This window comes from Myxocyprinus asiaticus, chromosome 1 (assembly GCF_019703515.2).
Source record: "Myxocyprinus asiaticus isolate MX2 ecotype Aquarium Trade chromosome 1, UBuf_Myxa_2, whole genome shotgun sequence".
Classification (NCBI taxonomy): domain Eukaryota; kingdom Metazoa; phylum Chordata; class Actinopteri; order Cypriniformes; family Catostomidae; genus Myxocyprinus; species Myxocyprinus asiaticus.
The window spans coordinates 6,361,849-6,375,369 of NC_059344.1; the positions used below are offsets into that span (position 1 = coordinate 6,361,849).

Genomic DNA, 13,521 nt, shown 5'->3' on the forward strand with positions numbered 1-13,521 from the left:
GCAAGTTATCGCAAACGCTTGATTGTAGTTGTTGCTGCTAAGGGTGGCCCAACCAGTTATTAGGTTTAGGGGGCAATCACTTTTTCACAAAGGGCCATGTAGGTTTGGATTTTGTTTTCCCTTAATAATAACAACCTTCATTTAAAAACTGCATTTTGTGTTTACTTGTGTTATCTTTGACTAATATTTAAACTTGTTTGATGATCTGAAACATTTAAGTGTGACAAACATGCAAAAAAAATTAGAAATCAGGAAGGGGGCAAACACTTTTTCACACCACTGTATATATATATATATATATATATATATATATATATATATATATATATATATATATATATATATGAAGAGATGGCCTTGAGTGATTCAGAGACATTCCACAGACCAGGTTTCTAGACTGCAGAATATATTCTCCTAAAATATTTTTCATTTCGTTTTGAGAAACATACATAAATACAGATTTCCCCATCTTTAGAACAAGAGTTGACAATGTGTGTTTGTGTATGCTCATATTTGTCCCATACAAATTACCTCAATCTTTCAAGTAATCCCAACATTTCATGGACATGTACATGTAGTCCAAGTCATAAGGGGAATTAACCTAGCAATGAGTTTAACTATCCTTTCACCCTGGTCATTAGGAAAGCTGTAGCACCCTTCTGGTGCTCTGAGACATATTCTCTGAGGGTTGTGGAATCAAACTAGGAGGTGGGGGCTCTCTGTGTGCCCGAACATGTCCCGCAGATTGTAAAATCTGCTGGGAGTTCCGCAATGGAAACCGCCTTCGATAACGTAGTGACTCTGATCGGAGCAAAAGCCGTGTATACTGCACCTCTGGCATTATCATCTTTAGACACTCTTCTCGCAGTGGGACATGGCCTTTTTGTGTTATGTTGATTGGTAAATCATATCCAACAATTGCCACTTTGGCACTGGGCTGCCAAGGCCGCAATTCCTTATTTGTGATCTGAGAAGCCGAGCGAAGCGGCGGCAAATATCCACCAAAGCAGCCACGTACAAGTCTATCGCGAGACTGACGCAACAGCTGGACTTCCCGCTCAACACATGATAGTCCCAAAGCTCTCAGCTGCCGCCAAAGTGAGGCATTGAAGTAATCGTACAGCACAGAGTCTATGGCATTCCAGGCTCGGATTTTGGCTGTATTTTGGCTGGAAAGGTTGCTCTTTGAGTCAGGAGTGCGCATGTTGAGACTGACATACAGAACATCGTCAAGGTCCCAAGACAACAAACGGCGAAGCAGTATCAACGATTCGTCAAAGTATTCTGCGATCATCACCAATGAGAACACCCGCTCTACCTCTGCAGCAAACTGTTTTGCATATGCTGGTGCCCCTATTGATGGACGATCCTTATCACCGCCTAGGTCAAAGGTAAGGGTGTTTCTTGCGTACATTGAATCTTTCTCTTCTGGACGATAGTAGCTCCAAGGATGATCCAGAAAAGTCTCTAAAGAGCCATTTGGAACCCGTTTAAAGCTGAGACAGTACTGATTATAATAGCTAAACAGAGACTCAAACATAGCTCCTGGTTCCCGCAATATTGTGATGTAAATTGTGTTGTTGGGCATGAGGCGTCGTAGCTCAGCACGGCTGAACCGCAAGTGATTGGTGATAATGTCAGGGGGTGTGGTGTGAGGGTGAACAAAGTGGGTGCTGAATGGCCGAGGGTAGCAGAACTGGTGGTCACAGGTGGTAACAGGCAGCGCCACGGAGAGGTTGTTTCGCTCTGCAAAGCGGAACAGGATGTTCTGCACAGTGGAGCTGGCCGTTTTGTGTGTCTTCAGGAAGGATATACTGGTGTGTTTAGGAGCAGGACCACTACTGCCCTGAGCTGAAGAGAGCGTTGAGGATGGACAACCCAACCAGAATGCCTCAAATGTCCTACAGCCAGATGGAGAGAGAACAGAGACAGAAATCATGCTATAACAGTCAGCAGTAAATTAATATAGAAAAAGGTGACATGAAGACAAATAAACTTCTGGAAAATATGACATTTAAGACCTAGACTTCCTGAACACCATCTTGGCCAGGCTTGAGCAGCTAAACCAGTTTAAACCCACTAGGACCAGCAAGCCACCATAGGTTAGTGTAAATCTGGTCTTTTCAGACAGATAAGCCAGAAAATAGAACAAAAAAAGTCAGAAGGGAGGTTAAGGACAAATAAAAGGAGCACTCAAAAGCTCTTACAAGTTCAAGTGACCCCCATGGTGCAGAAGCAAGCTGACAGTACTGATAGCTATCAGTACAAAGAATATCTTCTTCTGAGTCATCTCCAGCTTCTTTCACTGCAAAAGAGAGCGAGAGAGAAAAGAATACTGTATTACAATGGTGAATATTTCTCATACCTTTGACAAACATCCACAAAAAAAAAAAAAAAAGATCTAGTATGCATATGAACTACAATGAATTCGTGAGTAACAAATACTGGGGTTGTGCTTTTGGAAACATATGTATTTCTGTATTTCTGCTTGCTTTCAAACTGACCCAGCTCTTTCCACAGCCTCAAAATGCATCTTATGCATTCATATCCATGAATCGCTCCATTAAAGTATTAGAGCCATGGGTTGGCTAGGACTGGTCTACCGGGGCTTAAGCCAAGAATGTTTTCCGTAAAGCCCTGAATGTTTTTATCATCTTGTGTTAACGTAAGAAGTACCAGTGCTTCGGTACCAAGTTTATATATTTAAGTAAATTAATAATGCCTGTCTTTCTACAGTATTGATAACAGAAAATACACACTCATTGCAGTACACACATGCTGTCTTATTGGCAGCTGCTTTCCAGCTCTCATGTCTGTTCGCACATGCAAGAGCTCTCCCGACACGCGATTGCGGCTGCGTGTCTGGTCAACATTCCTGGCATGCTGAGATGTTGGAAACTTTTTTTAATGTTTTCCACCCAGATACAGTAAGTACCAAATATTTAGATATATATCTCTGAAAACAAATACACTATAAATTAATATATGCAGATGAGCTTGAGGAATTAGCAAACTTTAAGTCACGAGCCATGGCATTTGTTATGTTTTTGCAAAAAAAAATTTTTTTTATTAAGACACCATGTAAAAAGCATGCAATTTCTGATCTTCAGGTGTATCTAAAGCAGAGACAAAAGTTAGTGTGACCTTTTAGTTTTAGTTTCAGTAATATTTTAAGATTTACAATATAAATGACATCTTACAGGTGTTTTAAAATGTAAACTTTTCTCATAAAGTGTACTATAATCCAATATTTTATTAAAGGATGGCCCCATATGTATCCACAGAGGTCTGGGATAAGCCCCGTATATCCACTGACCCTAGAACTGCCCCTGGTCAAAACTTGTGTGTAAGCACCTTAAAACAGCAGTTAGCTCAACAGTGCTGTCTTACAAGATGGATCTGAAAATGCAGAGTGATTTTTAACAGTTATGGGTCATTAAAAACATGTGCTCTGAAACAAAGAGACAGAGTGAACAAAGAACATGGACAGGACAGGTGTCACGTATTAGCATTTTGACAGCATTGCCTGTCTAGCACTAACAAAGACTCGGAAAACATCCATACAAGTCAGAGCCTCTCTTACGTTGGCTTCTAATTTCAGTTATCTCATCTCCCATTCCCTTTCACTCTCACCATATTGAATAGCACTTCTGTGCTGGCACCAGAAATGGTTACTATGTCAGTGTAAATTGAGTACAGTGAGGTGAAAGTGGCTTTATTACACCAATCAAGCCCTGATACTACTTTAGTTTAATTAGCATTGCAGAAGGGTTAGCTATCTCACTACCCAATGCCAATCAACAGTAGCAACAGCAAAGTCTGAACTGGATAACATAACTGCCAATTCAACTTAACTCAAATAAACTCAAGCTTTATTTATAAAGCACTTTGCACTTTCTATTTAGTAGACCAAAGTGCTGTACAGACACAAAAAAAAAAAATTACATAATAAAACAAAAGTAGGAAATTACACCATAGTAGGACATTATTAAAATAGCTAATCAAAAGCCAGAGAGATTAAATAAGTCTTAAGACCACTGCTGAACATGTCAATAGTTGAGGAAGGTTTAAAATACTGAGATAAGTCATTCCATAGTCTCGGTGCTGCAACAGAAAAGGCACGGTTACCTTTACGTTTCAGACGAAAGCGGTGGGACAGTAAGGTCCAGTTGATCGGAAGAACGAAGAGACTTTTGTGGTTGGCAGAGACTGATTAAGTCTGAAATGTACTCTGGTGCCAGTCCATGCACAGCTTTAAAAACAAATAAGAGCACTTTGTATTGAATTATTTATTTTTTAGGTAGCCAATGTTGTGAGGCTAGAACAGGTGAAACATGGTCCCTTTTCTTTGCATTTGTTAAAAGCTTCACAGCAGAATTTTGCACAAGCTGCAAGCGTGATATAAAGGCTAATGCCTCAATATAAAGCATTGCAGCAGTCCAAATGGTCCAGTAGTCCAAAATTTAGGTAGGCCCATCAAAATAAGGGCAAAGCAAAACAATCTCAATCACTATCACTATCATGGCAAGTTTTAGTGGTCAGCATTGTTTGCAGAATTTCTGGTACCAGAAATGGTTTCTATGTCAGTATGAATGGGGTAAAGTGAGGTACATTGTGTAGGGATGTTTTTTTGTTTTTTGTTTTTTTTATTTATGTGCATTGAGTATTCATAGCATTCGAGGCCCTTTACACGTTTCTTGAAAATAATCAAAGCATGTTTTCCACACAGTTTTTCACTACACAAACTAATCATGAAACTTAAGCATATCCATTCCTGAGTCGTATGAACCAATATTATCCCTGATAGCACACGTGCATCACCCAGATGTCGAAGACCCCGTTTACACCTGGTATTAAGATGCGTCTCGGGTGATCCGATCGTGGTCGGGTGAGACACATTGCTGTTTATGCCTGGTAACTTATATGAGTCACCTGTGACTACTTGTGTTAGGATTTGGAAGGGAGGGTCTCTGATTTCGTGATGACATACATCAATCACTATGTTACAGTTGCTGCATGATATTAAAGCACAAAGTATAAAAAGACAAAGAAAGCATGAAAAAAAAAACGGTGCGATGTTTCTCCCACAAATGCAACATTTAGAGCAGAATTATCTGTTATTTTATTGGATTTCCTGTATTAAATTGGGCTTCAGATGTGTGTGCTTCTCATCTGTGTCCTTGCATGTTGATATCAAACAAGTTCTCCAGCTTGTGTATGTCCGCTTTTTCAAATTTTCCAAACGGAGAGTTATTTCCTTTCAAAGCCACTTGTAACCGGCAAAGTTGAAACTCTTGTTTTAGCGCAGCAGTTGATTATCAGGTGAGGGATGGTGCTTCATTGCTGTCTGGGATGCATTTAGGATGGATTAGCATTTACTCCTCAAATGCGATGTGGTCACATGTGATTTTGATTACCTTGGTATGTGGTTTTTGTGATCCTATCACAAAACATTGTAGACCTCTTTTATTAATGCTAACCATTTGTGATCTGATGACCCGAAACGCACCTTAATACCAGGTGTAAACAGGGTATTTTGCTTTCTGGGATGGTACACAATATTTAGCATAATAATTATAAATATAAACAGCTGCAAGCAGCAAAAATTGGCCAAAGCACCATTGGTACATTTCCACCCTGTGATTTTCGGAAAACAATGCAAGGTGGACACATGCATTTGGCATTTGACATTCTTCTAAACAATTTTGAAGGAATCTGGGTAAACATTTGAGGACTCTTTTAAAGTCTGCTGTAATAGCCACACTTCCTGCTGCCAGGTGGTGGTACTATGACCATGACCCAAAATAGTCATATCCATGTGATTAGCCCCCAAGACTAAACATATATCTCAATTGTGATCTAAATCACACATTGCACACAGAAGATATGAGACACTTCCTGCTTCCCATTTTTCGTCATTAATTTAATGCCTCACCACCCAACCCCCACCCACCCACAGCGTGAACTTTTGCCCAGCCCTAATGGCCAACAACTCTGATGTGTGTGCAAACTTTCAAGAGTTTTCACACGGTAAAGTACCCCTAAAGTACCGAAAACCTTGAAAAGAAAATGAATCCTTAGAAGAATAGGGTCTCCACACATTAAGGGCTTGGGCCCTAATAAATATATTTACCTTTATTTACTTACGAAAACATTTTAATATATGAAAACCAAGGCTATCAATTAAATGTCTTAATTTAGTGCAATTCATTTAGTAAAAAAAAAAAACAATGTGTTAAAAAAAATTACGTAATTAATCATTCACTCCTCCTTACCCATAACTAATAAACTTAATAAGGAATGTTCCTACCAAGCTTGATGTTTTTGCACATCAGTGGTTGGCAGCAGGGGGCAGTCAGTGCAACTCCAGCAGTACAGGCAATGCACCTTGTCAATGCAACAAGAGCAGGTCGATCAGCCCTTCCACACAAATTATGCACTCTTGGGCTCAAAGACAGCTGAACCACGCACAACAGAATGCAGTATTCTGAAGATGCAGTTTTCAAAGTTTCAAACAATGTTTAACTTGACACAGCATCCTGAGAACACAGCACTTATGACTAGAGATTCTTAAAAGTAGTTAGAAGTGACACATCCATAGTGAAATGCTTCAAAAGCATCCGTCTGTGCAGGCTGAAGACACAGGAACAGACAAAGACGATGAAGTGTGAAAGCCTAAGTGCAGTTTATTTACAACGTGAAATCCAAAACTGTAAATCCAAAGTGAAAGCAAAACACTTGACTTGACTTGAAAGAACAATGACATGACGTTACACCAACACAATACTTGACAAAAGACAAATGGCAAACATGAGGGCTTAAATTCATGGACATGAGCAAACACTTGACAATGACAACCAATAACAAGACTACTAAAACATGAACCAATGAAAAGACAAGACTACTAAACATGGTGGAACAAGACAATAAACCAATGAAAACAAGACACATGAACAAGAGGGATACAGGATAATCACATGACTAGACAAGGAAGTGAACAAATTTCAGAATAAAAGACCTGAAAATATGAACAAACACATTTAAACATGACATATCCCCCCCACAAGGGGCGGCTCCCAACGCCCAAACATAAACAAATTCAATAGGGAGCTGGGGGTGGGGGGAGGTCCTTGAGGAATGGAAATGATTGAGCCAGTGACTTGGGGGGAACCGGCTGATCAGGAAGAGGAGGAAGAGTACTCAGGGTGGGCACAAGGGCAGGAACCATCTCCAGGTCTACTAGCTCATTGAGAGCTGGCTCTGGGATAGACAAGGCTTGCAACACTGGCTCGTTGTCTGTAGCAGGCGTGGGCTCGTTGGTTGTGGCAGGTGTGACCGCTGGACTGTGGGGCAGAGGCGGACCTGGACTGTGGAGCAGAGGCGGGCCTGTGACGTGGCATGGAGCAGACACAGGCGTGGCTGTGACGTAGCATGGAGCGCACTCAGGCGTGGCTGTGACGTGGCGTGGAGCGCACTCAGGCGTGGCTGTGACGTGGCGTGGAGCGCACTCAGGCGTGGCTGTGACGTGGCGTGGAGCGCACTCAGGCGTGGCTGTGACGTGGCGTGGAGCGCACTCAGGCGTGGCTGTGACGTGGCGTGGAGCGCACTCAGGCGTGGCTGTGACGTGGCGTGGAGCGCACTCAGGCGTGGCTGTGACGTGGCGTGGAGCGCACTCAGGCGTGGCTGTGACGTGGCGTGGAGCGCACTCAGGCGTGGCTGTGACGTGGCGTGGAGCGCACTCAGGCGTGGCTGTGACGTGGCGTGGAGCGCACTCAGGCGTGGCTGTGACGTGGCGTGGAGCGCACTCAGGCGTGGCTGTGACGTGGCATGGAGCACACTCAGGCGTGGCTGTGACGTGGCATGGAGCACACTCAGGCGTGGCTGTGACGTGGCATGGAGCACACTCAGGCGTGGCTGTGACGTGGCATGGAGCACACTCAGGCGTGGCTGTGACGTGGCATGGAGCACACTCAGGCGTGGCTGTGACGTGGCATGGAGCACACTCAGGCGTGGCTGTGACGTGGCATGGAGCACACTCAGGCGTGGCTGTGACGTGGCATGGAGCACACTCAGGCGTGGCTGTGACGTGGCATGGAGCACACTCAGGCGTGGCTGTGACGTGGCATGGAGCACACTCAGGCGTGGCTGTGACGTGGCATGGAGCACACTCAGGCGTGGCTGTGACGTGGCATGGAGCACACTCAGGCGTGGCTGTGACGTGGCATGGAGCACACTCAGGCGTGGCTGTGACGTGGCATGGAGCACACTCAGGCGTGGCTGTGACGTGGCATGGAGCAGACTCAGGCGTGGCTGTGAAGTGGCATGGAGCAGACTTGTGATCCGGGGCAGAAGGTGGCGCAAGCTCGGCGACCATGACGTGGGACCCTGGCACGGTGACCATGACATGGGACCCTGGCACGGCGACCATGACAGAGAATTGTGGCGTGGCAACCTTGATGGTTGACTCTGACGTGGTGGTCATGGTGGTGAACTCTGACATGGCGGCCATGACTTTGGGCTGGGGTGTGGTGATCATGACAGTGGGTTCTGATGTGGCAGGTGCTGTGGAATTGCTGAGTTACTCATCTGCAATTCCAACAGTGAACGAAGAACCACTCAGCATAAGAGCATAGTCAATGTATTGAGCCAGACTGAGGGTAATCCGACCACCAGGCATCATGGAGGAGACCGGCTCATTCAAGCCTGCACGGAAAATGTCTTTGAGAGCGATCTCATTAAAAACAACCTTGCAGGCCAGAGCACAGTAGTCCTCCATATATCCTTCAATGGAAAGGCTTCCTTGGCGTAGACGTAGTAGGTGAACTGCTGGGTTCATTTTGAAGGTCAAGTATTCTGTAACGTTCGGCAGGCTAAAGACACAGGAAAGGACAAAGACGATTAAGTGTGAAAACCTATGTGCAGTTTATTTACAACGTGAAATCCAAAACCGTAAATGTGAAAACAAAACAGACATTGACTTGACTTGAAAGAACAATGACACAACGTTACACTAACACAATACTTGAAATAAGACAATGGCAAACATCAGGGCTTAAATGCATGGACATGAGCAAACACCTGACAATGACAACCAATAACAAGACTAAACTAATAACAAGATAACAAGACTACTAAAACATGAACCAATGAAAAGTCAAGACAACTAAACATGGTGGAACAAGACAATAAACCAATGAGAACAAGACACATGAACAAGAGGGAAACAGGATAATCACACGACTAGACAAAGAAGTGAACAAATTTCAAAATAAAAGACCTGAAAACATGAACAAACACTTTTAAACATGACAGTCTGTTGCACGAGTACATAGATTAACAACTAAAAATAGTGCAGATGGAATTAGGCTATTAATAGGGTTATGTTCAATGATAAACAGTATTTTTTTACTTTGAAGGCCACTTTTTATTGTTTAAATGATTTACTTGTCTGCTGCCACAATATACAGTATGTATAAGCTGTAAAGTATTTGAATTATCTGAATTATAATATTTATTATATATTATAATTATTTTTATTATTATATGCAATATCTTTATTTGAGGGCATTTCTCTGTAAATATTAATGTTTGATTAATTGTGATTCATTCAATTAATTTATCATCTCATCATGTAATTTGATAAAAAAAAAAAAAAAATCAACAAAATCATGGATTGACAGCCCTAATGAAAACAAAAACTGTATGTGAAAGAGTTGTGTTGTGATGATGCAAACAAATAGCTTAATCAGAGTTTTGAATAGATTCATTGAAATGGACAAACTGCTTTAAGGAAATTGATCAAACTTACCAACACAGACTTTTCTACTGAAGTTGAAATCAGAGATGCTATTAATGCATCTCTGTCTTAATGCTCTCATACAAAGAAGGATTACAAAACTAAACTAATGACACGCTCTTTAGGAAATTCAAAGCGCATTTAAATCATCATGACAGTAACAATGTTGCTTAATTTTATATTGCCTGCAAAATCATTGCGAATTTATTGTAAATATTTTCTATTTATTTACCCTAGTCAATTCATATCTATAGATGTAAAACTTTAAATTTCATACAGCACCTTTAAGAACCTCTCCATCGACCAGTGACAACCTCAACATTTGACACTGAAGACCGCTGCGCTTTTCCCTGCACTGATAGTGTTCCTACCAATTCTGAGTCATACAGCAGTACAAAGTAAGGTGAGATCCACACAGAGGCACCATGATCAGGAACAGAACGAATTTGATAGTGTGTCTGCTTTCTGTTCTAATAGAAACAAGCCAGAAGAGAAAATTAGAAGGAGAGGAAGAGAAGGATTCACCCACGCATCCACCCATCCATCCACCTACCCAAACACAAATCATTGTGTGAGCTAAAAAGAATCCATTGCATTTCACTTTATGAAATGTTAGAAATGCTAGGATCTAATTTCAGATTTGGTCATGCACTTCAAAATCATCTGTTCTGTGCATTGATCTACACCGCATTAACAAATACTGTATATTCATGTGTTTTGAGACCAGTCTCCAAAATCACAGTTAATCTGATGACAGATACAGTAGAATTAAGATGTAGTATTGTCAATTTTTTTTATTTATTTTTTAATTATTAAAATATTATATTTTATTTTATTGCCACCAGACGTTTTGTGTTTTATTCTTCCTGTGTTCTACAAATATACTCGTAAGTATATTGTATTTTGTATATTCTGTGTACATTGTATGTACATATTGTACTTTTGTGTTTAAAATTATGTACATTTGTTTGTATCGAGAGTAGATATGGTTATGATCTTAAGAGCAACAAACCAAGTCAGATTCAAAGTTCGTGAACTTAACCAAGATACCTTTTTCAATCAGGGTAGTCCGGTCTGGTGTTTGCTGATTAAAGTAACTGTTTTTTAATCCTTTATCAATGGCAGTGACCATAGAGAATTATTGTTGATTTTAATGTTCGATTCATCAGAAATATTTAATCTAAAGAACACAAGCTCAGTTTCCACCAATTTTCCAGGGATGATAAAAATAAGGTTTTATGTAGGGCTGTCAATCAAATTAATAAGCTGAGAAGGCCTTCAAATAACAATAATACAAGATATGATGATTAAGTAATTATAAAAAGTTATATTTAAGCAATTAAAATATAATAATTTTATTATAACAATTTAGATAATTAAAATGCATTATATTATTATTGCAGATAGGTATAGCATTAAAAGTGCCTTTTAGAAGTCGTTATACAATTTATTTCCATATTATTGAACATAAGCCTGTCATTGGCCTAAATTCCACAGCAATCCATTTTGCAAATGAATTTGTCAATTTGTCTGAGAGAGATTTTTTATAAGGACTTTCCTAAGGACAGGTCAATGTATGCATTAGGGCTGGGCGATATGTTAAAAATATTTTATCGATAATCGCCTTAAAAAAATATCACAATATCGTCATGGTTACTGGTGTAACCTCCGTTCCCTGATGGAGGGAACGAGATGTTGGTGTCGATGTAGTGACACTAGGGGTCACTCTTGGGAGCCCAAGACACCTCTGGTCTTTGATAAAAGGCCAATGAAAATTGGCGAGTGGTATTTGCATGCCACTCCCCCAAACATACGGGTATAAAAGGAGCTGGTATGCAACCACTCATTCAGGTTTTACGCTGAGGAGCCGATATAAGGTCCGGCCATTTCAGCGGGTAGTTCAGCGTTGTGGCAGGAGGGACCAACGTCTCGTTCCCTCCATCAGGGAACGGAGGTTACACCAGTAACCATGACGTTCCCTATCTGTCACTCACTCGACGTTGGTGTCGATGTAGTGACACTAGGGGTCCCTATACAAAACGCCACAAGGCTGAACTGTGTTACGTGAACTGGCGGTGTGTGGTGGGCAGACTTGCTGTGTGCCTCATAGCCAGCACACCAGGTTGACACGTAACCTCCCCCAACACAGTTATGAGTGTTGAACGGCCCTTTCTGGGGACAAGTCGACTACCCAGAGATAGAGACGGGCTTAACCCAGTCGTGGACTCTTTTCCCTTTCTCTTTTTCCACTCCCTAAAAAAAGAAGGGGGATTATCCGACTGGGCCGCCAGGTCTAGTCGGGGGGTGTCCCTCCCAAGGGGAGGACACCACGGAGACCACACCTCACCCTAGAGAGGGGGGGGGTATTTAAGTGGAAAAATACATCACATGGTCTTTCCAACCATGTGGAGAGCCTTCAAGATAGATCCTGCCCAATGGGGGAGGAGGTACTACAACATGGAGACTGGGACAGAGTGGCTCTGCCCAAGGAAGACGCAGTTTGCCAGCAGGGAAATGAATTAGCGGAAGATATAGATCGCATGGGGTTAGCCTTACAGGGAACCACCACATGCGGAACACCTACCCCAGAACCGGGCTCTTAGTTAGCGCGTGTACTGGGCCAGCAGCGAGTCTCTCCGAAAACTCGACTGCCACAGGGCTCTGAAGAAGTCAACCAGGGAACAACTTTTGTGAACACTACTGGGAATTAACAGCACACATCTTCAGCTCAAAAGGAGGTGGAAGGCGCTATGTGCAAGCGATACACCCGGCCGGCTATCCCGGGCTTATCCGCTTAGGTTGCGTGCCACTACCTGGGACGAAACAGGTTCCACCCGGAGGTTGTAGAACCTTGCAAAGGTGTTGGGTGTTGCCCAGCCCGCTGCTCTACAAATGTCTGTTAGAGAGGCACCTCTGGCCAGGGCCCAAGAAGCCGCTACACCACGGGTAGAATGGGCTCGTAGCCTTACTGGGGGCGGCATGTCTTGGGCGAGATATGCCATAGATATGGCATCAACAAGCCAGTGGGCGATCCTCTGCTTGGAGACAGCGCTTCCTTTCTGCTGTGCACCAAAGCAGACAAAGGGCTGCTCAGAGAGTCTAAAGCTCTGCGTGCGATCCAAATAGATGTGCAAAGCGCGCACCGGACACAGCAACACCAGGGCTGGGTCTGCCTCCTCCTGGGGCAGTGCTTGCAGGTTCACCACCTGGTCCCTAAAAGGAGTGGTGGGAACCTTGGGCACATAGCTGGTCGGGGTCTCAGGATCACGTGAGAATAGCCCAGACCAAACTCCAGGCACGTTTTGCTGACAGAGAACGCTTGCAGGTCACCTACCCTCTTGATGGAAGTGAGCGCAGTCAGGAGGGCAGTCTTCAGGGAGAGTGCCTTAAGCTCGACTGACTGCAAAGGCTCAAAGGGGGCTCTCTGTAGGCCCTGAAGGACTAGGGGCGGTCAGGAGGGATTCAGCCTCCTAGCGCCTCTTAGGAACCTGATGATCAGGTCGTGCTTCCCTAAGGACTTACCGTCAACTACGTCGTGGTGTGCTGCTATGGCAGCAACGTACACCTTCAAGGTGGAAGGGGACAGCCTCCCTTCCAACCTCTCCTGCAGGAAGGAAAGCACTGATCCGACTGTGCATCTCTGGGGGTCTTCGTGTCGAGAAGAACACCACTTAGCGAACAGACGCCACTTCAAGGCATACAGGCGCCTCGTAGAGGGGGCCCTA

General features: G+C 43.1%; 1 protein-coding gene across 2 annotated transcripts in view; it reads right to left on the reverse strand.

Annotated features, from left to right (window-relative positions):
• Positions 1–366: 366 nt before the first annotated feature.
• gal3st3 (galactose-3-O-sulfotransferase 3) overlaps positions 367–13,521 on the reverse strand; it is a 70,744-nt gene continuing 57,589 nt past the window's right edge. For both annotated transcript variants that reach the window (XM_051711868.1, XM_051711877.1), the window contains exons 2-3: positions 2,208–2,305; positions 367–1,901 (exon numbers count right to left, since the gene is read on the reverse strand). In XM_051711868.1, coding sequence (XP_051567828.1) covers positions 638–1,901; positions 2,208–2,290 — 1,347 coding nt within the window. In that variant the 5' untranslated portion in view covers positions 2,291–2,305 and the 3' untranslated portion in view covers positions 367–637. The remainder of the gene's footprint in view (positions 1,902–2,207; positions 2,306–13,521) is intronic.